This window comes from Macaca nemestrina, chromosome 9, assembly GCF_043159975.1.
Source record: "Macaca nemestrina isolate mMacNem1 chromosome 9, mMacNem.hap1, whole genome shotgun sequence".
NCBI lineage: Eukaryota > Metazoa > Chordata > Mammalia > Primates > Cercopithecidae > Macaca > Macaca nemestrina.
Window position 1 is genome coordinate 128129181 of NC_092133.1, and position 24548 is coordinate 128153728.

The 24548-nt window shown below is 41.1% G+C and overlaps 1 protein-coding gene across 2 annotated transcripts in view; it reads left to right on the top strand.

The window, feature by feature from the left end:
• The first annotated feature begins 1921 nt into the window (after positions 1-1921).
• Positions 1922-24548, top strand: part of LOC105488206 (integrin subunit alpha 8) — a 193407-nt gene continuing 170780 nt past the window's right edge. The window contains exons 1-2 of one of the 2 annotated variants that reach the window (XM_011752068.3): positions 1922-2278; positions 2944-3077. In XM_011752068.3, coding sequence (XP_011750370.1) covers positions 2070-2278; positions 2944-3077 — 343 coding nt within the window. In that variant the 5' untranslated portion in view covers positions 1922-2069. The remainder of the gene's footprint in view (positions 2279-2943; positions 3078-24548) is intronic. The other variant, XR_011608242.1, reaches the window with a different exon arrangement.

The window sequence follows — 24548 nt, forward strand, 5'->3', positions numbered from 1 at the left end:
CAACACCTACTTTGCTTTCCCTTCCTTCCAACAACTACCCCCCACTCCCCACCCCTAAACTTTTGGAACCCCAGGAGGTATGTCTTGTCTCTGCTCTAGAACCGGCTCCCTTTGCCTCAGTAAATGTTCTTGTTATTAAGATCCTCTTCCTGCAGACCCATCCAACCCTATTTCCTACCACTCCCTAACCCACCCCTTTTATTCCAGTCCCATGTACAACCATTTAATCTCTGTCTTTTCTAAGTATTAATACCTTCCCTCAACTTCTCCCCCCACAATGCCCAAATGTAAGCCCCCTATTCAAAATCCTGCCTAAATCTACATCTTTCACCTACATGAGGAGACTTTTACAATGCTTCAGAAACAACTTAGCTCTTCTGTCTCTAAACGTCATCTCTATTTAATCTCGCCCCCTTCCAGCTTCATGCTGACCTGTTTTGTTTAATGTTAATGAAAGACCATATGTTACGTAAGGGCATCTATACTCCTTTTCTCTTCTCCGTCCTCCTCCCTACTCAAGTCTCACTTTGTCTCCGACACAGGAGACATGGGAAGAGATTGACAACACCCATCCATCAGAACCGAAGTCTGAACTCCTGTAGACTGTGAACTACACCTTCTACCCCCACATAAAGTAAACTGTAAATTCCAACATTCTTAACTTCGCCAAACTTGGTCACAATTACACAGGATGGAGATTTACTACTAAGTCATTTAATATGCCCAAGATGCCTTTAAGAAAGATATGAATAACATCTCAAGGGCTGGGCATGTTGGCTCACCCTGAAATCCCAGCACTGTGGGAGGCTTAGGTGGGCAGATCACTTGAGTTCAGGAGTTCAAGACCAACTTGAACAACATGGTGAGAACCCCATCTCCAAGAAGAAGAAGGAGGAGAAGGAGGAGGAGGAGGAGGAGGAGGAGGAGGAGGAGGAGGAGGAGGAAAGAAAGAAAGAAAGAAAGAAAGAAAGAAAGAAAGAAAGAAAGAAAGAAAGAAAGAAAGAAAGAAAGAAAGAAAGAAAGAAAGGAAAGAAAAGAGAAACAAAGAAAAGAAAAGAAATTTTAAAAGTCAACTCGAGGTGGTAGGATGGCTTGAGGCCAGGAGATCGAGACCAGCCTAGGCCACATGAGGAGACTCGGTGTCAACAAAAAAAATTAGAAAATTAACCAGGTGTGATGAGTAACCTGCAATACCAGCTAATCAGGAGGCTGAGGCAGGAGGATCGCTTGAGCCCAGGAGTTTGAGGTTTCAGTGAGCTATGATAGCACCATTGCACTCCAGCCTGGGGGAGAGGGACCCTATCTCTAAAAAGAAAAAAATAAACAAACAAAACAAAGTAAACCAACCAAAGAAAAACAAATCCCACACGCGCGCGCACACACACACCCACCCAACAACAAAAACAAAAACAAAAACCCCTCGAGGCTTTCTTGTTTATGAGTTAGATCTGCCAGGAGGTGGGTGGACTTGGGGGAGGACAGGGTTCTTGCATTTCAACTTCAAATCTCAGTCACAGACGTGCAAAGCCATGAACGCTGAGGTCAGGCTGCAGAGGTGATGCAGAGATAATTGCTTTGTCCTTCCTGGTGGTGGGGTTGGTTTTCACATTCTCCATCCAAGCTGCGCATTTGAGGGAAACTGGAGCAAGCTCTCCCTCCACGTGGGGCGTTACTTTTAAAGCAATAAATAGCTTGAGGTGACAGATGCGAAACTGATTGTCCTTAAGATGGGACTGCAATAGAAATCCGGGCAGCCCGAACAGGCATCCAGCGCTCCAGCCACCAGCGCAGCCGCCGGGGAGTCCCCAGCTCTAGACCAGCCGCGAGGAGGCGCCACGAGAGCACTGGTCCCCGCCCGCGGCCGGAGGAGGGCTAGAGCGCCTGGGCCAGCCCACGAGCCGGGCGGGCGGGCGGGCGCAAGCAGACGCCGGGCACTGTCACCGCGGGTGCGCCGGGTGCAACGACCTGGGACGCGGGCAGCTGGGGACCGCCAGATTCCACCCGCGCCGCTAGCCCCGACGGGGTCCTCGGCTCGCGCTCCCGGGTAGCAGCCACCGGGGCGGAGGGAGATGTCGCCCGGGGCCAGCCGCGGTCCCTGGGGAAGCCGGACGCCGCTGATCGCGCCTCTCTGCTGCGCTGCGGCCGCGCTGGGGATGATGATGTGGTCTCCTGCCTCGCAGGCGTTCAACCTGGACGTGGAAAAGCTCACGGTGTACAGCGGCCCCGAGGGCAGCTACTTCGGTTACGCTGTGGACTTCCACATACCCGACGCCCGCACGTAAGTCTCCCGACCCGGAGAGGTGCGCGCTGGGGCGAACGCTCTCCGGGGTCCGGTCCCAGCAGCTCTGCCGCGCTGTCCCTGCAGCCTGGGATCCCCGTCCTGCCGCCCGCCCGGGGTCTCGTCTCTCTCCCCGCCACCAGCCCCTTCTCTCCCCTGCCCTGCTAGATGTGCCTTGTGAACTTTGAGCTAGAGATATGCCACTTGCATAGAACACGCAAGTCCTGGGTGTTCCGGGTACCAAGACGCACGCATCCCACAAAGGAGAGAACGGGACCCAGAAGACCAAAGCCAATTAAAACCACGACCACAGCGCGGTCTGTTTATGCAGAGCCTGTAACCATTGCGTCTGGGCGCAAGAGCTGTCGGCTACCAGCAGCTGGGCTCTGTCTTTGGCTTCCTCCCACCCCACCCCCTTCTCTCATCTCACTGTACCCACAGAGCTCCACCTAGAGAAGCAGGACCGTTTGCACTCTTGCAAACCAAGTTGAGGACCCCCATAGGTTTCCAAGAGGAAATCAAGTTTGACAGTGGGTCCTCATCATAAATACGTTCCTGTCCTCCACACCTGCCCCAGTGTCCCCAGGCAGGAGGCTACAGAGACTGTATTGCATGCGCACGCTTTTGTGGCGCCTAGAGAGTGACTTTCTCCAACTCTTTTGCAGAGCGAGTGTCTTGGTGGGGGCGCCCAAAGCCAACACCAGCCAGCCCGACATCGTGGAAGGGGGAGCCGTCTATTACTGTCCTTGGCCCGCGGAGGGGTCTGCGCAGTGCAGGCAGATACCATTTGACACCACCAGTAAGTGACATTTGTCCTTCTAAGCTGCGGGCCTGGGTTTGGGAGAACCAGGGTCATCCCAGAGAAGAGTTCCCGCTGTCTCGGTGCCATGCTCATTTAGCTTGTCTGATGTGTCCGTGTTGTGGCTGTGTGGGTCTCTAGAGAAATCAGTTTTTTCAACTCTGAGTTAGATGAAGGAAGATGTTTAGTGAACCCTAGAGAAAGGACACTATTTTGACCCTGAGTGTTTGGATGCATCCTGGCAACTCCTGTTTCTTTACCGTTCTGGAATGAGCATTTGCAGGGCGAGTGGATGTTTTGGAGAAATACAAAAGCTACGTCCTAACTTTGACTGTGGAGAGAATTTGGTTGCTTTTCAAGGACAGATGTGGAAAAAGAGAGCTCTTTAGCGTTTCCAGTGTCCAAGCTCCGGAGGCAGGACTTAGCTGCCCCAGACCCAGACATCTCTCCGTGTTGCTGTTTAATTCTTTACAGAAAGAAAGAATTTTCTTTCAAAATATTAGACATTGGATGCAAACTAGTGCAGGCAGATTGTGGATGGATTACATTCATTTCCAAAATCCCCAGACAGATGTTTCTTATTTAATTAAAGGGAAAATACATTTTAAACAATTCAGTCTGGTTATGTTTTCTCTGGTGTTTTCTCTTTAGAGCCTGAGAAAATAATTTAAATGCAATGCTTTCAAAAACATTAACACCGAATGCTTTAATTTTTACCACCAAAACTTTATGAATTCAAAAGGTATATATTATCAGAAAGCAAATATCTCTTTCCAGAAAAACGCGAATATGTCAGCTTGAATAATGGTCCTTGATAAATAATCATTTAAAATACCTTTTGCATCACACAACTATTTTATGACATCATACTTGATCTCTTTGATTTTTAATTGTTTGATTAGTGTGTATATAGAATTTATGCAGAATATTTTCACAGAATTTCGATGAAATTGGCTGGCTGATATTTACCTGTTACTATAACTAATTTGTATCTTTTTTGTTAAAGGAGAAAACAATTTCAGTCCCATAAATATGAAAATATTTCAAAGCAAAACATACTATGTAAGCGTTACCTTGAATTATGACCAAATTAGGAAAGTATTTTATAAAAGCATTGGAAAATTATATTTTTATCATGCCTGTCTCTGTATGGTCACAATAGCTTATCATTTTATTAAATAATTCTGTTATTTTATACCAGTTTTTATAAGCTTTTACTTTTAAATTTGAGTATTAGCAACCAGGAAGATTAAACCTTTTGATGTTAATTTGTGACAGAAATCTTTTAATTAGTTATTTTATCAAGACTTGAGATGCTTTTTAGCTACTGCTCTCTAGTTTAAGAATAAGCTTTCTAAATCAGAAGAATTAAACATTTAAACATAAAATTAATGCCATTTTAATAATTCATACCCAAATCATTTGTATTTTTAAAAGTATTTTAAGCCCAGGCCAAATAAAGACATCATTGACATTATTTGAATTTACATTAAGGAAAGTATTTATATTTTGAGACATGGTTGATGTGTTTTCCCCAAGCAGCAATTTATGGTCGCAGAAAAAAATTTAATAATCTTCTTGTATAGTCTCATAACATATCAAATCAGGATCTGATTAGTATATTTTTCTTTTAATAAAGGAAGAATCAGTGTCTGCCCAGATAAGTGACACCTGACTTACTTTGTAAGTATTCATCCCAATAGATGTCATAGGCCAATAGATTAAAAACCAGAGAATCCAGATGTCAACTATGAATTTAAAAAAAAAAATTGACCACTCCTAACTGAAAATTTTCAATATTAAATTACAAGAGGTAGGCCAGGCAAGGTGGCTCATGCCTGTAATTACAGCAATTTGGGAGGCCGAGGCAGGTGGATCACTTGAGGTCAGGCGTTCAAGACTAGCCTGACCAACGTGGTGAAACCCCATCTCTACTAAAAATACAAAATCAGCCGGGTGTAGGGGTGGTTGCCTGTAATCCCACCTACTTGGGAAGCTGAGGCAGGAGAATCACTTGAACCCCGGAGGGAGAGGTTGCAGTTAGTCAAGATAGTGCCATTGCACTCCAGCCTGGGCAACAAGAGTGAAACTCCATCTCAAAAAAAAAAAAAAAAAAAAATACAATAGGTAATATTTTCCAAGTTCATTCTAAAGCAATTGCTTGAAGCCTTGAATTCACTTTCCCATAGAGAACTAATGCTGAAAGATGTGCTTTGGTTTCCAGAATAGCCCACAGGAATGCACTTAACCCTAATTGTAGCTGAATTATATTTGCAGTAAATCAGTAGGGGACAAACTAGAACAATTTGGCAATTAAATAGAAAAATAATGTCCAGAAAAGATCAGTGTTACTTGGAGAAAGACAATGTCCTCTTTTGTGTAGGTTAGGAAAATGTCTGGATATCTCAAAGGGCTTTAGAGATTGATGCTGCTCATTCCACACTATGTTTTATTGTACTTCCAAATATATAGTGGTTTACTTGATAAATAGATGAATGCACTAATCCTACTATTATACTTATCAATGACAATCATAATAATTTCAGAATTCATAAATGGAACAAAGTGAGGGAAAGAAGGAGGGAGAAAAATAGATGTTCCTGAAATAATTGAACAGGAAATTTAAAAAGCAAGGCAGGAAAGGCTACACAAGTTTGTGAGAAATGAATGGTCCATGACAGAATGAACAACGCTGTGACCTGTGAAAGACAGGGAGGTTCCACTAGGAGAGGAGAAAGGAATTGTTGGGAAAAGAAAGTTCCCCACGTCAGCCATCAGGGGGTACTGTGGGCCCAGAAACCTTGATTGCCAGTGGGAATGGCCTGAAAACGGGTGTGGGGAAGGAAGCCACTGCCAAAGCTCAGGTGTTTGCTACCAAGTGGTTGCTCACTCTCTACACTTCATCTGTGCCAATTGCTTTATCCTTATACCCTTAGACAGTGGAACTGGCAGTGGAGGCTACTTGACGCAAAGCTGTGCAAGTGAAGAAGGCACAGCAGAAGCCAGAGTAGCTATTTCCAATCTGAACATCAGCTTTGTGGACAAAGTGGAATGTTAAAGCCAAAGATGAAAGGTGGAAACAGACATCACTGGTTCTGGGTCCTGAAGTCGGCGTTGCCAGAGGCATCCCATTTATACATTGCTATTATGTACCAGACACTATACACACATTGTTTCTACTACATAAAACAAATCAAAACTACTATGTAAAACTCATTCTGTAAGTAAGGAAACTGACATCAAAGGTATACCCAAGACCGTAGAGTGGTAAGTGGTAGAGGCAGGACTGGAATAGAGGTCTGCCCAGTTCACAGCCTTCTTCTTCACACTGCCTTCCTTCCAGAAATGGGGAGAGGATTGACCCTGATAGACTGCAAGTTCAGGATTATGACTAAGCCCCCAAGGAGCTCTGGAAGGCTATATTCACCTTCCCTCCCTCTCCTCCATTCCCCTACTCCAACAGTGGCTTTACAGTTCCATTTTAAATGATTCTCCAGAGAAGGGGTGAAAAGGATAAACAGTTTTGGCAGAAGCATTGTAGAAGCAGGGTTTGTCTTGGTGGGAATGGTGGGTCGCATTTGCGCCTGGTTTGCTCAGACTCCCACAGAATGCCCCTTTCACGGTCTCTGATAAGCTGCCTCCTGAGTTACTCTCTGCCCAGTGCCAGTAATGTATTGTTCTCCCCCACAAAAAAGGAAGACAATTCCTCTGCTTAACTAAATAGTGGCCCCAAATTGGCATCTGCATAATGGAGTGTGATGTGTCAGGCATAAATACGTATATTGCAAATATTCATCTGTCAAGTCATTGGTGACTTTCCTGGTCTTTTACCCTACTTTTACTACCACATTTGAATTCAAGACATCCTAAGTAAATTTGACCTTTCAATGAAGTGGTTTCAACTTGTTCAGGTTCCTGAGGTGTCTACAATCGGGTGTTCTGCACTGGTAACCAAGTAAATTCTCTCAGCTTAGACTTTGAGGGAGGCAGCCCTATAATTGAGTCCCAGAGTCCAGTTAAGATCCTGTTCCTCCATTTATTTAAGGTCAATGGTCATTTTCTAAAAACTGCCTTTCAGTTTTTTTCATGAAATAATCATTATTTATTTTATTTTTACCTTATCATGTAACTTAATTTTTTTTAACATTTCTCATGATAAATACAAAAACAGAGGAAGCTTGCACTAGCCGAGAATGTCTAATGAATGAATACCAGAAGCATATGCTGGTGGGGGAGGTGAAAAGAGTTGATGATTTTCCTGCTCTGTACAAAATCAAGGGGTTCCAAAAAAAAAAAAAAAAAAAAAGCACTTCTCTCATCTCCCTTCTGTCTTTCCCTGTTTATTTCAATAGAACAAAATTCCTCGTATCACCAAATTGATTTCTTTCACTTTTGTCTCAGGAACTCTTTAAACTATGTCCCATGACTTAAACAGCTTAAAATATCACATCTACCTAATTCACGCCTCCCGCTTCTGTGTCTACTCCAAGGTTCCCTTTCTTCTTTTTCCTACATTTTCCAAACCAATGCATGGGTTAAAGAATGTTAGGTTGTAACCCTTCCGCTAAAAGGGAGAATGAACGAGACAATGAAACGGGCCCTCACCTTTGGAATAATGAAGAGCAAATTGCAACATAGTTTCAAAGTATAGCACCCAAATATTTGATTGTTTAAAGGGCAAGTTGCAACATAGTTCCAAACTATAGCATACAGGTATTTGATTGTTTTAAATGCTCAAGTAAAATGTTTGAGGAAAAAGATGATGTGTGCTAATTAATGATGATAATCATCAAAGTACTAATAATGATAGAGAAGCAATGCAGCTGGGAACCAGTCACAATGAGGAGCCCACATAAAAAGCAGACAGGAAGAGGTGGGAAGTGCCATTGAGATTTGGAAATCATCTGAGAAAAACTAGCAGAATTTGCCTGGTTTCAACTTAGTACCCCTGTGTTAAAAAAAGAAAAGAAAACTTAAAATGGAAGACAATTTGGTTAGGATATTTCAAAGCTCTGGAATGACAAGGTTTTTGCTGGAATTGCAGGAGACCGGAAGCCTTTGTTTTGGGGGGTCTGTTTCATTTTGTGTTGAGTGATCCCACAATGAGAAGCAGCTTAAAGCATCTGGTTTGCAACTGGCATAGGGTTGTTTTTTGATAGTGTTGGGTGTGCTCTTTTTCTCATGTGAGTGTTGGGAAACATATTGGCTGCATAAGTCTTGCCTTTCTAGCTTCCCCAGAAAGAAATCAGTTTTTGTTCAGGAACAAAGAAAAGAAAAATGTAGGTTAGAGCTACCCAAGTAAATGACACAGGAAATAACATAAATAGGACAGGACTCAGGGACAGGAGAAGTCTGTGCTCGAGTAAGTTCAATTGGAAGGTTACAAAGGTGGGGGAAGAGGGAAGCCCAAAGATAACCTGCTCTTTTCAAGACTTAACAATGAAAGTAAGTGTTGCTAGTCAGAAAAAAAGAAGCAGTGTGTGCACACATGCACACAGCACAATATTTGCAGAAATCTTCCTCTGCTAAGTGCTGATCCAACTGAGTCATCAAAGGTGGTTTATAAGCTGGATGTCTTACTTATGATTCTAGAAGCAATTCATGATGGCTACTATGCCTGGATATGTTGGCATGACAAAGGCAACCATCATCCCTACATTTCTCTCTGTTGGTTCAGACTTCATGCAACAGAACACAACTGAACCTTGGTATGAGACGGGAGGAGGCAGCAGTCCCTACAGCCCATAGCAACTGAGGAAGCGATTAGAAAAAGGAAGTCCTTGAAACTCCAACTAGAAATGGGAAACAGATCTGCTGTATGGCTAGTTGAGCAGTATGAGCATTAGGCATCCGTTGTTAAATCTGCAAAATTCTTTCAAGAAACTGGAAGTCTGTGTGAGGGAACAGGCTTCCAGGTTCTTGGCAGGAATATTCTGTGTAGCCTCTGCAGCATGCTGGGAGAAATGGCTTGAAATTATCTTGAAATAGTCTTGAAATTATTCTGAAAGGAAAAATGCACTTTCACATTTAAGCTGACAGGTTGTGATGTGCACATTCAAACTTTACCTGTTAGCGTATAACAAGTCTTGTATCTGGGAATTGCATTGATGGAGAGAGTTACCAACTTTATGAAAAAGCTCAGCTCAGGGGTGCCCTGATGGATTCCATGCCAGGACATGAACATGGAATATATATATATATATATATATTTAGATGGAGTCTGGTTCTGTCACCCAGGCTAGAGTACAGTGGCGCAATCTCGGCTTACTGCAACCTCCACCTCCCAGGTTAAAAATGATTCTCCTGCCTCAGCCTCCCAAGTAGCTGGGATTACAGGTGCCCACCGCCATGCCCAGCTAATTGTGTGACTTTTTGTTTTGTTTTGTTTTGTTTTTAGTAGAGACAGGGTTTCACCATGTTGGCCAGGCTGGTCTTGAACTCCTGACCTCAAGTGATCCACCTGCCTTCGCCTCCCAAAGTGCTGGGATTACAGGCATGAGCCTCCATGCCCGGCCATTGAACATTGATTTTTGAGGAAGATAGTTGAAAGACTAATTATTGGTTTTATTTAAAAAAAACTCATTCATCCTTTAATCAGCAAGCATGTTCAAAGCATTTTAAAATAATTTTTATTTTTCAAAATTCAGCTTAAATACATGTTTACAAATAACATATTTATTGCATAAAGCAAGGTGTTCCTCCATAATGAAATCCTATAATAGATTAAAGTAGTTTCAATTCTAGGTTACATGATAAGGAGATTTAAGATATGCCAACTAATTGTGACTAAGTGATTTATACTTAAAACCAAATACATTTAATACATCAGCTACGGACTGCTGTAGAATTAAGGTGGGCAGCTCTTAGATGAATGTCATTAGATGGTCTGGAAGGAGTGGAGCTCCACCTCAACCCTGCTGAAAGGCCAGAGTTTAGGTCTGTGGTGTTTAGTGTATCGGCCCGCAGTGCTGCAAATTGAGAAACTTTCCTAGACTCATAAACACTGAAGAAAGTGATTCTTTACTTTCTTCTTTCCTTCCTTCTTTCTTTCTTTTCTTTTTTCTTTCTTTCTTTCTTTCTTTTTTTCTTTCTTTCTTTCCTTCTTTCTTTCTTTCTTTCTTTCTTTCTTTCTTTCTTTCTTTGGTAAAATTAAGGTATAGATTATGAAAATAAGTGTTTATAGAAGTGATTTCCAGGCATTGGGAGTGGAAGAGATGAGTTGACTCCAAAGGTGTAATAGAAGGGAATTTTTTGGGTGGAGGGTTGATGGAACTTTCTGTATCTCGATTGTGGTGGTGGATACATGACTGCCTGTATTTGTCAAAACCCGTGATGCTGTAGATCACCAAAAGTGGATTTTATAAATATATTTTTAAAATCTATATTAATACAATATGTAAATAAAATAAATGTATAAATAAATACAAACAACAGGCGAAGAGAAAAATCCTTTACGGAGAATGCAAGAGAGTTACATATTTGATACGATGATTCAATGTGATTTTGTGGCTGTTGCTCTGAGCCCGTGGGCAATAGGCTTTTAGGCTATGGGAGGATCTGATAGAACAATACCTGGGAGTGTAAAGTCACATATCCCTGAGAAGCATAGGTCACTGCTCCTAAGTAAGGCTGAATGGTTAGTCAGATCATCATGTAGGAACTTCTTTAACATGCTTTAAATAAAGGATCATATGTTCCGAATGTGTTTGATAAGAAGAGTGCAAATGCAAACACATTGCATAAGAGTATCTACGCAATGACTTGTATCATTCCTATATCCTGATGAAATTCAGGCACAAAACTTCCTCACTGGTAGTCACTGAAGAGAGCTCACTTTAAACCACCTGATCGTAGTTATCAAAATTAGTATAATGGCACTGCAGGGTATTTACTTAGAAACATTTGGTCAGTTTTCTTCTTCGGCTCTGATATTTGACACATGGACACAGATTTGAATATGATATTGCAAAAAACCCTGTATCAGCCTGTCCTGATTTCCAGGACATACTGACACCAGACAGAAGGGCACACACCACTGCTACAGGAATAGGTTTATTCAAAGACCTGACCTGGCCCACACTATACGCAGCATCTCACCCCAGGTATAGCAGTGGAGGTAAATCTCCTGTGGCCATGTTGTAGCTCTATTCCAATTGTCTCAGTTGTCAGAGACTGTGATTTCCCCAGATGTCTCCAGCCTATGCCTGCCCCCTCTTGCCTCACTGATGACACAACTGATCTCTTTATCACAGTGCCACACAGTACAGCACAGCTTGTCTCTCTAGAGCACAGCAAACAACTCTTGCGTACACACGTGGTGCCACACACCCTGTACCATGTCCTCCTGCCTTCTCACCCACCCAGGACATCTGATCTTCCAGAATGATTTCCTGATGCTTCTGGCTTCTCTCCTCCTACAGTTCCCACCAGGATACATTTTCGGAAATTAATTCTAAAGTAGCTACAAATCCTTTTTAAAAAAAAGAAAGAAAAGGGGTACAACCCTAAGTAAATAATGTTTTTGAATTGCCTATATGTGGATAGTCAATCAAATTAGGGCATAAAAGCACACAGTTAAATATTATATAACCATTAAAAATGAAGTCTACAAAGAAGATTAATATGAGAAGATGCTTTTGTTTCAATGGTAAATAAAAAACATAAAATTCAAAATTGTGTTTACAACTTCTTGAAGAGTATAAGAAGGAAATTGTAATGAGAAACTGTCTTTGGGAAATGTGATTAAGACTTTTTCTTCTCATGCATTTTTTTTTTCTTGTTGTCAAACCATGAACAAGCATTTATTTATGATCAGGAAAAATAATGAAAAAATTAAACACGAAAAAATCTAGATGAAATGAGTGAGTTCACTAAAGTGCTGTAAAGATTAACAATAAAAGATCAGGCTGGGTGCAGTGGCTCAAGCCTGTAATCCCAGCACTTTGGGAGGCCGAGACGGGCGGATCACGAGGTCAGGAGATCGAGACCATCCTGGCTAACACGGTGAAACCTTGTCTCTACTAAAAATACAAATATTCAGCCAGGTGTTGTGGTGGGCACCTGTAGTCCCAGCTACTCGGGAGGCTGAGGCAGCAGAATGGCGTGAACCCGGGAGGCGGAGCTTGCAGTGAGCTGAGATCGTGCCTCTGCACTCCAGCCTGGAGCCTGGATGACAGAGCGAGGCTCCGTCTCAAAACAACAACAACAACAACAACAACAACAAAACCAGTAAAAGATCAGAATCAAAGCTCTGGATTGGAAGATGGCAATCTTAGTTGTTCCCTCTCTTGTCTTGGGAGCAGACGCTTGACTGGTTTAGAAAAGCATTCATTTATATAAGGTACCTAGGTTCTAAAATACTAAAGACCAAGGGTATTTTCAGTAACAATATGTGTACAAATAAGAAGATGCAGTATAAGTCTCACCTGTTTTCATTCTAGATTATCTTTAAAGATAGAAATATAGACTTGCTCTGACATGGCAGTTTCAAGAGCTGTTTGTGTGTAGAATAGTTTTGAGTGTGTCTGAATAAGACGAGCTTGCCAGAAGTTAATTCACAATCTATTTACTGCAATCAGTTCACAAAACTTGTTATAAGAGCCCATAGGAAAGAAATCAAGAGTGACCATAGGTCCAGATAATCCCATAGACCTTAAAATATGGAAGGCATTGGATAGAGTCAAGACATCCGGATAAACTCATGAAGTAGTATCAAAAATTATAGCATGAATTGGTGTTTAGTTCTTGCTCTGTTATGTACAATAATGAGATTTTTTTTTCTTTAAAACATTATATATGTGTCTAGAGCATGTCTTCTGGGGTGCACCATTCTACTCAGTCCCAAATAAGGTTTGTAAATGTTCTGTAAAGGTGTGTCTGTTTACTAAGTAAAGAGTATGTCAATACACTTGCTTACAATCTAGGCTGAGCAGAGAAAAGTGAGACGTTTCAGGGAGGAGAACTGACAGAACGAAAGGTGGAGCAGCGTTTCTGAAAATCTCTTGCACGTTATTCTTTTGCACAAAAATGAACAAAAAAAGTTTTATGTAAAATGAGTTTGCAAATGACTGCATTTGCTCCCTTTCTATGACACTTACAATGCATATTCTCTTAGAAAATGCACTAAGAATTCACAAACGAAAGCAACCTATTGGATTCATAGGATGGGACCTTTGTTGACATTCATTAGTTCTCCTCACATTTATGAGGCCAAAGCGGACCCAAATGGCTGTAGAAACAAATGACCCTGTATCTTTGGTTTAAAGCATCTAAGGTTTATTTCTTGCTCACACTGTATGTTCAGTGTGATTTGATAGGGAGGCTTGGCCAGTTCAAGCCACACAGGGACCTAGCTTCATGGAGATTCCTTATTGGCATGGGTATCTGAGATCCCCCTAATTGGAAAAGGGGTGTGTCCAATTGCACACTGTCTATTACAGCTTCCACCTGGAATTGACATTTATTATTTGACATATTTTGTAGGCCAAACCATGCCTAGGAGGTTTGTTGGGCCAATCTGTTTAACTATGGAAAACTTTACTTATCTGCACCTATCAAAATTATATCTACCATTTTTAAAAGAGCCTGAGAAAGGAAATGAACACAAACAGATTGTCTTTGGGAAACGTGATTAAAACTGTTTTGTTTTTTTTTTTAATTTTATTTCGCAGGACATGTTTTTAGGACACTCAGATAGTTTGAATACACAGTTATTCAGGGGAGACAGTCTCAACCCCTTCACCTATTAACAGACACATGGCAAGGAGAGGATGTGTTTGTGAACAGATTCAAAGATATGAGTGAGACTTTTGTACCAACACTCAGTCCCCAACCTGTTCCACCTGGTCTCCACTGGACATTTTTTTTCTCTTTTCTTTTTGTTTCTCTACTCCTATGATAGATTATCCATTCTTTACCACCAAGATTACCTGGGAAGACTGGATGACCTTCTTCCTTTCACTGTGGTTCCTCAGGTGACATATTATTAAATCATAACACACTTTAACACACTTTTACTTATTAAATGTCATCTAAGGGGGAAAAAGAGAGTTGAAAATCAAGCTTAGTGTTAGCAAACGGTAAAATTAAGTTTCAGGGGCTACTGTTTGCAACACTGCACAGGCAGATGCTGTTCTTGACGTGGGAGTATGTCCACGAACAAAGCCTAAGGTCTTGCCCCTTTGGACAGGGTTCATAGTAACAGCCAGTGACAAGTGGAGGAAAAGATAGCAAAGGTCAAGAGGACAGAGAATGGTGTGTGTGTGTGTGCGCGCGCACACGCGCGCATTTATTTTAGCTTGGGCAGGCCATTTGCTTTCCATTGCTACTATAACAAATGACCACATGCTTAGTCGCTTTAAACAACACAAATTGATTATCTTTTTTCTTTCTTTCTTTCTTTCTTTCTTTCTTTCTTTCTTTCTTTCTTTCTTTCTTTCTTTTTTTAAAGAAGGAATCTTACTCTGTCACCCAGGCCAGAGTGCAGTGGCATGATCTAGGCTCACTGCAACCTCAATCTCCCAGGTTCAAGTAATTCTCCTGCCTCAGCCTCCCAAGTAGCTGGGATTATAGGCACCCACCACCAAGCATGGATAATTTTTGTATTTTCAGTAGAGACGAGATTTCACCATGTTGGCCAGGCTGCTCTTGAACTCCTGACCTCAGGTGATCCACCCACCTTGGCCTCCCAAAGTGCTAGGATTACAGGTGTGAGCCATTGCACCTAGCCTTGATTATCTTATAGTTCTGGAAGTCAAAGCCTAAAATGGGTTTCCCTGGGCTAGCATTAAGGTGTTGGCAGAGCTGCATTCCTTCTGGAAGCTCTTGGGAGAACCCATTTATTTTCTTGCCTTTTCCAGCTCCTACAGGTGACCCACATTCCTTGGCTCAGGGCTCCTTTCCATTTTCAAAAGTAGCAACATCTTCTTCCACTGCCGTATCTCTGGATCTCCTTTTTTGGCCCCTTCTTCTATCTGATAGTATCCGTATCATTACATCAGATCCACATGTATGATCCAAGATAATCTACCATTTTGAGGTCAGCTGATTAGCAACCTTAATTCCATTTGCAATCTCAGTCCCTCTTTGCCATGTAGCCTAATATTGTCAGTTTTGGGGATTCAGATGTAGCCCTCTTTGGCAGTATTATTTTGTGTACCACAGGTGGCCACAAGAACTTTCACTGAGGAGGTGATATCTGCGCAAGGGCCTAACTTGAGTGAGGAAGGGAGCCAAGTGGCATCCAAGGGAGACATGTTCTAGGTTGTAGGAGTGTCAGTGTTGGAGTGTGGCGATGTGGATGTGCTTGGGAAATGGAGAAAGGTTGCTGAACTAGAGAAAAGCAAGTCAGGGCAAGAGTGATAGAAAATTAGGCCAGAAGGCCAGGTATAAGCAAGATGGTATAGTATCTTCATGGCCAAGGTCAGGATTTGGGATTTCATTCTAAGAGTGGTGGGCAGCCAATGGTGGGTTTTGAGTAAGGAAGTAACATAATTTGAATTATGGTTTTTTAAAGATCAGTTTTGGTCAGCCATGGTGGCTCACATTTGTAATCCCAGCACTTTGGGAGAAAAAGGCAGGAGGATCACTTGACACCAAGACTTTGAGACCAATCTGGGCAGTGTAGCAAGATCATATCTCTATAAAAAATGTAAAAAAATTAGCAGGGGCAGTAGTGTGCACCTATAGTCCAACTACTAGGGAGGCTGATGTGGGAAGACCACTTGAGCCCTGGAGTTAGAAGCTGCAGTGAGCTATAATTGTGTTACCGAACTCCAGCCTGACAGAGTGAGTGACAGGAGGGAAAAAGAAGGATCAGCTTAGCTTTGTTGAAAAATAGACTACAGACAAGGAAGAGCAGAAGCAAGCAAGCAAGGAGACTAGGTAGAAGACCGTTCCCTTTCCAGTGAAAGGTAAGTATGGCTGAGATTGAGTGGTAGCAGTGAGAGCTGAGGAATGGTTGGTTTGGGGATTTATTTGGAAATGCAGTTAGTAGCTTATCATTATGCATCAGATGAAGAGTGCAAAATAAAGAGGAAATTTTGGCCTAAGTAACTGAACAAATAGGACTTAGAGAACAGTGGGTAAAGAGCATGTCTTAGATGAAATACCCAGGGTTGAGTCCAGATATGTGAAATTTAAGATGCTTATTAGACCTCCCAGCAGATGTCAAATGGGCACTTGGATAAATAAACCCAGAGCTCAGGCAAGATGTCTGAATACAAAGGTAATATTTAAGGCCATGACTTAGGGAGTGAGTGTGGATGAAGAGAAGAGGATGGAGGCAAAGAGAGGCCAAAAGACAAGAGCAGCAAAGAGATGAGAACGAGCTTGAGATTGAGCCCTGGGGCACCACGACATTTACAGAAATACTGGGGATTTGAGGAGGATGTGTATAAAACACAAGGAAGGAGCCACCAGTTAGGTAAAAGAAAGCCATGAAGCCAGTAAAGAAAGTCTTGTGAGATGAAGTAAAATGAAGGTGGAAACTTGGAACATATGATTTGACAATTGAAGGTTACTGATGACTGAAAAATCCAGTTGTAGTGGAGTGTGTCAAGAGAGAATGGGAGATGGCCAATGGAACAGAGTGTGTGTAGCCATTTTTAAAGTTTGGCTATAAATGGGACCAGAGAAATTTAATCATTAAGAAGGTATTATAGCTTGATCATAATCTAATAGGTTCAGATGACTGTAAGAGAGAGAGAGAGAGAGAGAGAGAGCATAGTTAGGAACAAATTTCTGAGTGGAGGGGAATAGAGGGGATTCTTATACAAATGGGAGGATTGGCCTTAGAGCAGCAGAAATGCAGTTCATCTGCAGTGAAAGGAGGGCAGGCAGAGCCAGGAAACAACCGAGAATGGGCTGCTGGATTGGATGGCAGGAGGAAGAAAATGATCTTTTCTCATTGCTTACATTTTCTCATTGAAATAAGAAGCAAGGTCACCATCTGAAGTTGCGGAGGTCAAAGAGTAGGTTGGGAGAAAAAGGAAATTCAAAGAGTAGTGACAGAATGGCAGAGTAAGTGGAGTCATGAAATAATAGGGATTACCAGGCAGTAAGTTGGATAAGTAACATTTTGCCTCTGCTCAGCCTATAGCATGGCTGTTTGGGGTAGGATTTAAGAAGATCTCCCACAGAATAATCTCCTCTTGAGTGTTAATCTTCTCTAAGGATAAATCACAGAAACAGAAGGTTTGAATTCTGCAGTGCCTATTTTGTGTAACATTGGGAATGATGACTTTAAAAAAACAAACAAACAGCAACAACAATAACAAAACATAATACGAACTGTTCTGTTAGGTGAATAGTTGGAACCCTTTACTATATCTTTTGGCAGCAGACATGAGATTCTCAGAAATATAAGACCATGTAACAGGAGGTAGTGTAAATACATTTTCAAGTGTTATTGGGAGGCAAATTTATACAGCCTTCATCGTGAAACCCAATCATATCCTGTATTTAAAAGTACTCCTTTGAGGTCATCTTGAAGAAATTTATGTCAGTGAGTCACCTTCCTGAGATGCCCATGCTGAGAGGTTTTCATTACTTCTTGAAGCAAATAAATGATTGGGTACTAAATAGAAGCATGCTGTGTTCCTGGCCATCAGGAGTTGACATTGAAGCCATATTGAGGGTACTCATTTCCCCGGCTGTACATGACTACGATATGTGATCCTAGGTAATTATTCCAAGTGTGAAAAAAACATAGAGGTGGAAGAAAGTATGAAAGATTCAAGTATGAAGAAAGTTGAAAGAAAACCACTGTGGTTGAGAGTAGCGAAGATGATATTGGCATGGGAAGGGTTTCTTTGAGAAAGGTTGAGATTTTAGAAACAACTCTGGAAAGAAACAACTCTGGACAATGTAGCAAGATCCTATCTCTACAAAAAAAATTAGCAAGTGCAGTAGCGTGCACCTAAGAAACAGGTGCATTTGAGAAACAACTCTGGCTTCAGGATAGAGAATTGTCAGTTTTGGGGATTCAGATGTAGCCCTCTTGGGCGGTATTATTTTGTGTACCACAGGTGGCCACAAGAACTTTCACTGAGGAGGTGATATCTGCGCAAGGGCCTAACTTGAGTGAGGAAGGGAGCCAAGTGGCATCCAAGGGAGACATATTCTAGGTTGTAGGAGTGTCAGTGTTGGAGTGTGGCGATGCGGGGGGAAGGGAGACTGGTCAGGAAGTTGTCACAGCAGTGGAGGCTAAAGAAAATGATGACCATAACTAGGAAAGTGGCGACAAGGATGGAAAGAAGTGGATGGATTTGGGAGATAACAAAAGGAAGCATCAACAAGAATTGATGACTCATTGAAATTTGGGAGTGCAAGGTCGGGGATCGTCAAGGATGCATTCCAAGATTCTGGCTTCGTTAATGGTGTTACCATTACATTAGGTAAAAATAATGAACAAGACAGACATCCTCTGATCTCACAATATTCAACTTTGATGGGATACTAGTGCCTGGCTCTTCTAATCTGGGCTTAAGTGCTGTAACAGCAGAAAGTGAAGAAGGCTTCAGATGTGCAAAATAAGGACTCCTATGCTTGAATGAATGGGGGGCTTTTGTGTGTTGGGGGAGGATTTTCAGAGAGTACAACATGAAAGGTCAGAGCCGAAGAGTGGCTTGTGTGTGTGTGTTTGAGTATGCCTATGTGTGCATGTCTGCCTCTGGGATGGACAGATGAGAGAAAAAAACCTGTTCCAGCCTGTGTGGATGTAGTGAAGTGGGTTGTAGAAGATAAGGTCAAAGTTGTCTCGATCAATAGAATCCACTATAACCAGCTCTGTGTTTCACACTGTTGTTTCATACTTGGGAGTTTTGTTTTTGTTTTTAGTCGGATATGGCATAGATAACTTATCATTTCCCTTGGAAGAGATAATTCTTTCATTTCTCAACTCCCAATTTCCCTTGCATTATATCCAAAATATTGCTTGCGTCGTATAATCCATAGGTATTTCCTGACCAAATCATACATACTACTTAGTCGATTTATATATGAAAAACATTCTGAATGAGAGTATGTGATGTGGAAAAGCCATTCGTATTTACTACCAAGCAAATGTCTGAAGAACACTGGCTAGGCACTATGAGTTATTCAAGACAGGAAGTTAGAAATGTGATCTCTGTTCTTAAGGAAGACAGTCTAGACATGAAAATAATTACAGCACAAAATTTATGTTCTCATCCGGATCAGGAAAACTATACAATAGGCAGACTGCAATACACTCTGTACTGTTGATATTACAAACCCATATTTATGAAAATGATTATTAAAACTCTAAAAGCATGCATTTAACTCACTTAGCTTTATTATAGTATTTGATTATATATGAAACTGAATATTTAAATAGTGATATGAACAAATAATTTAAAAGGGAAGTTTCATGATTTCCAGGAAAGAGTAGTTTATTTCACTATGAACTAAAGGAATAGTCTAGAAGCTTCTTAAATTCTGAATGAGTTTACCAAACTGAACAGTGACTAGGTCCAGGGAGTTGGATTCTAATGGCCTTTTAGTTGCTACTTTATACAATTACTCTACTTTTTACAGTAACAAGTTTTGTTACTTTGCACTATTCGAAAATTTTGAAACAATAATCTCAAAGAATTTCAATTTGAAAAGATAAGAATTTTGAGCCCTACATTTTAAAACAGTCTTTTAAGGAGTGATTTGAACAAGTTGGCAAACAAGGAAAAAAGGAATTTCACAAAATAAATGTCTGAAAGAAGGCCGTGGAATGAGACTCAACAGGGAACAGAAAGAAAGTTAAACCAAATGGAAAGGAAGCCCAATCAATACCCAGAGCTCAGGCTGTGGGGTGAAGATCTTCAGGTGGGCCGGGCGCAGTGGCTCACGCCTATAATCCCAGCACTTTGGGAGGCCGAGGCGGGTGGATCACCTGAGGTCAGGAGTTCGAGACTAGCCTGGCCAACATGGTGAAACCCCATCTCTACCAAAAACACAAAAAATAGCTGGGCATGGTGGCGGGCACCTGTAATCCCAGCTACTCGGGAGGCTAAGGCAGGAGAATAGCTTGAACCTGGGAGGTGGAGGTTGCAGTGAGCCAAGATAGTGCCATTTGCATGCCAGCCTGGGTGATAAGAGTGAAACTCTGTCTCAAAAAAAAAAAAAATTTCAAGTGCGAAAGGCAGTGTATTTATATTTGATCTTTGAGGTAAAGACAAGAAAATTATTTAATGTGAGTGTAAGCATGCACATATTTTTATATAGTATGCATACATGATATAAATAATGAAATAATCATTTAATAAAAATAACACATCTCTCAAACATCATAAGGAAAAGTGAATTAGTGTGATATTGTTTAAGGGGTTTTCAGAGTGGTTTTGGAGTATTTGGAGCCATGCATTTGGAAGTTCAATTTTCTGTGATATAAAAATCAATCCAGGTCCTTTTCTTGGATTTGTTTCTCATAGACAAGGAGTTCTCTGGCCACAGCTGTTTTACTTTGAATTTTACACATGACTATTCCCTGTTCTCAGATGCTTAGTTCCAATTAGAAATTTTACAGCATAAATCTGACTATGATAAAAATTATAAACAAATGGTTAAGGATTTCTTTTACCTTTTTCCTGATTAAAAATGTCTGGATAGCTCCTGCAACTGCTTTAAGAAAATTTCCGAGGAGACAAACTTAAAGTGATGACTGAAGGTTATAGGGAAACCTACTGTTTTCTCTAGGGGGTCGAGGGTTTTATATATAGTTTTCAAAAATTATGCTGTCTGCCAAAATGTTTGGTCACACCTGTGTCAATTGCAACTCTTCTCTTCCTGTCCTAGGGTGATCTCTCTTCACTTGGTGTAATTCCTCTCATTTCACTACGCTAGAAGATTAGAAAAATCTGCTTACAGCCCACGTGTGCACCATATTCCACATCCCCTCAGTCCTCCTCTGAAATGCATATTCCCATGAAAAAAAAAAAAAAAAAAGAACCAAAAGCTGCCAGTTTCAGAGAGATCACTTCAAAGGCCAGAAATGGAGGATGAGTCAAATCAATTGTATCGACACCACCCATCTAAACTCCCTGGGTGGACTTACAGATCTTTTCAGTTTATCTTTAGGGTTTCCCTTTTTCAGATCATAGATGTACTAATACTCACAGTAAAAGCTCAAACGATACAGAAATGTATTCCATGGAAATATAAAAGCCAATGACACCTGTATATTCCCTGCTTTCAAGATAACCATCACTCATAGGTTAGTGTCAGTACATACACACACAAGCACAATAACAATCACACATACACATCCAGGCATAGAATATTCGACTTTTAAATAAAAGTGGGATCATACTGAACAATGTACTTTTTTTTTTTTTTTTTTTTTTTTTTTTTTTTTTTTTTTGCGACGGAGTCTCACTCTGTCGCCCAGGCTGGAGTGCAGTGGCCGGATCTCAGATCACTGCAAGCTCCGCCTCCCGGGTTTACGCCATTCTTCTGCCTCAGCCTCCCGAGTAGCTGGGACTACAGGTGCCCGCCACCTCGCCCGGCTAGTTTTTTGTATTTTTTAGTAGAGACGGGGTTTCACCGGGTTAGCCAGGATGGTCTCGATCTCCTGACCTCGTGATCTGCCCGTCTCGGCCTCCCAAAGGGCTGGGATTACAGGCTTGAGCCACCGCGCCCGGCCACAATGTACTCTTGACAAACTTTTGAATGAATAGAGGGGAGCTTGGTTATTCATTCAACAAACACTGTGATCTACTATGTTTTAGGCACTGTAAAATGCAGAGGTGAAGCAGAGAACATCTCCGTGGAATCTATGTATATTCTCAAAGGGTAGATAATACCTATATAAAAACATAGACTTTTAACTCCTATATAGTATTGTATACTATTGCAGTAAACATGCCAAAACGATCATCTCAGATAGTGATAAGTACTATGAAGAAAATGTAAAGTGGTAATGGGAGAGTGAATGACAATGAGTAGACAGAACCAGTGGCTTAGGGCATGTGTCTCTGAGGATGTGGTACTGGAGCTATTCACGTCCTTAGCCCACTTTTTAATGGGATTGTTTATTTTTTTTTCTTGATGTTTGTTTGAGTTCTTTGTAGATTCTAGATATTAGTCCTTAGTTGGATGTATGGATTTTGAAGATTTTCTCCCGCTCTGTGGGTTTTCTGTTAACTCTGCTGATTATTTCTTTTGCTGTGCAGAAGCTTTTCAGTTTAATTAAGTCCCAGCTAACTATCTTTGGTTTGGTTGCATGCTTACTGTATGCAACATCTTATTTGCATGTTTACTGCAATAGCATGCAATACTCTCATCTGAGTAATGCGAAGAAGGCAGCCAAGTGAAGCACTATGGGAAGAGCGTTCCAGGAAGAGGAAATGCAATGGCAAGACTGAAAACGCTGGGGGTGTTCACAGGACAGGAAGTTGGTGTGTCTGCAGGTTGAGGAGCATGGGAAGGCAGGAGGCACTGAGATTGGAGAAGCAATCAGGGGCCAGACAATGTTGGTCCCTTGGACCAAGTCAGGTTTTATTATTGCAGAGGTGGAACTGCAAATCACTGAGAAGAGATGGATTGTTCAGTAAGTGCTGTGGGAGCAAGTGGCTTTTCATATTGAAAGAAGGAAGGTATCTCTGCCACTGTTTAAACAAGAATAAATTCTGGATGGACAATCATCCCAATTAACAAAGTTAAAAGACTAGAAAAAAATTCAAGATGATACTTGCAACATTTATGTGGGAAAGAGAATCAGTAGCCAAAAATATATGAATTATGAATCAAAAAAACTAATAACTAAACAAGAAAATGAGCAAAGAATATAAAATGACACTTCACAGAAGAAAAAAGTGAATGGTCCACAAACATGAAAAGATGATCAGCCTTACTAAAAGTCAAGAAAATGCAAATGAAAACAAAATGAGATATCATTCCGTGGTCATCTAGACTGGAAAATATTTAAAAGTCCTCCTGTAATAACAAAAGTTGAGAATCCCTCGCTCCCACACTGCTAGTGGACATAAAATTGTAGCTACTTTGGAGATCACTGGGCATGTCTGATCAAATGAGTATGATCGTTCTCTATGACCCAGCAATGTCATTCTTAGTCTGGGTGCCAGAGAGAAACCCTTTTACACAGGCACATGGAAGTGGGTATGTGAATGTTCAGAGCTCAGAGTAGAAGTGGGAAAAATGAAAAAAAAATCCATATATGTTCATACGTAAATGGACTGGATAAATAAAATGTAGACTATTATTCAATAGGATGCAATATTATACAGGAGTTAAAAAGAATGAGCTAGACTGATCTATGTATGTATGTATCTATCTGTCATCTATTTTTCTATCCATTCACTCATCTATGTTTCTACATATCTATGTATCTAGCTAACTAGCCATCTATCTATTCATGGATATTTCTCACAAACATAAAACTGAGGGTAAAACACAAGTATAGACTGCTAAATACAGAAAATATAACGCCATTTCTTTTCTTTTCTTTCTTTCTTTCTTTCTTTTTTTTTTTTTTGAGACACATTCTCACTCTGTCTCCCAGGCTGGAGTGCAGTGGCGGGATCTCAGCTCACTGTAACCTCTGTCTCCCAGGTTCCAGTGATTCTCCTGCCTCAGCCCCCCAGTAGCTGGGACTATAGGCATGTGCCACCACGCCCAACTAATTTTTGGATTTTTAGTAGAGACAGGGTTTCACCATGTTGGTCAGGCCGGTCTCTAACTCCTGAACTCAGGTGATCTGCCTCCTGGACTCCCAAAGTGCTGGGATTACAGGCAGGAGCCACTGTGCCTAACCAAATGCCATTTTTTCTTAGGCAAAAATCTTCTAATCAAGAACCCAAAAGCAAATGCATCCAAAACAAAGATAGATAGCTGGGACTTAATTAAACTGAAAAGCCTCTGCACAGAAAAGAAATAATCAGCAGAAGTAACAAAAAACCCACAGAGCGGGAGAAAATCTTCACAATCTAAACATCCGACAAAGGATTGATATCCAGAATCCACAAAGAATTCAAACAAATCAGAAAGAAAAAAACAATCCCATCAAAAAGTGGGCTAAAGACATGAATAGACAATTCTCAAAAGAAGATATACAAATGGCCAAGAAGCATATGTAAAAATGTTCAACATCGCTAATGATCAGGGAAATGCAAATCAAAACCACAATGTGATACCACCTCACTCCTGCAAGAATGACTATAAATAAAAAACTTAAAAAAAATAGATGTTGGCATGGATGCTGTAAAAAGGGAACACTTTTACACTGTTGATGGGAATGTAAACTAGTACAACCACTATGGTAAACAGCGTGGAGATTCCTGAAAGAAATAAAAGAAGATCTACCATTAGATCCAGCAATCCTAGTACTAGGTATCTACCCAGAGGAAAAGAAGTCATTATATGAAAAAGGTACTTGCATATGTGTGTTTATAGCAGCACAACTTGCAATTGCCAAAATATGGAACCAGCCCAAATGTCCATCAA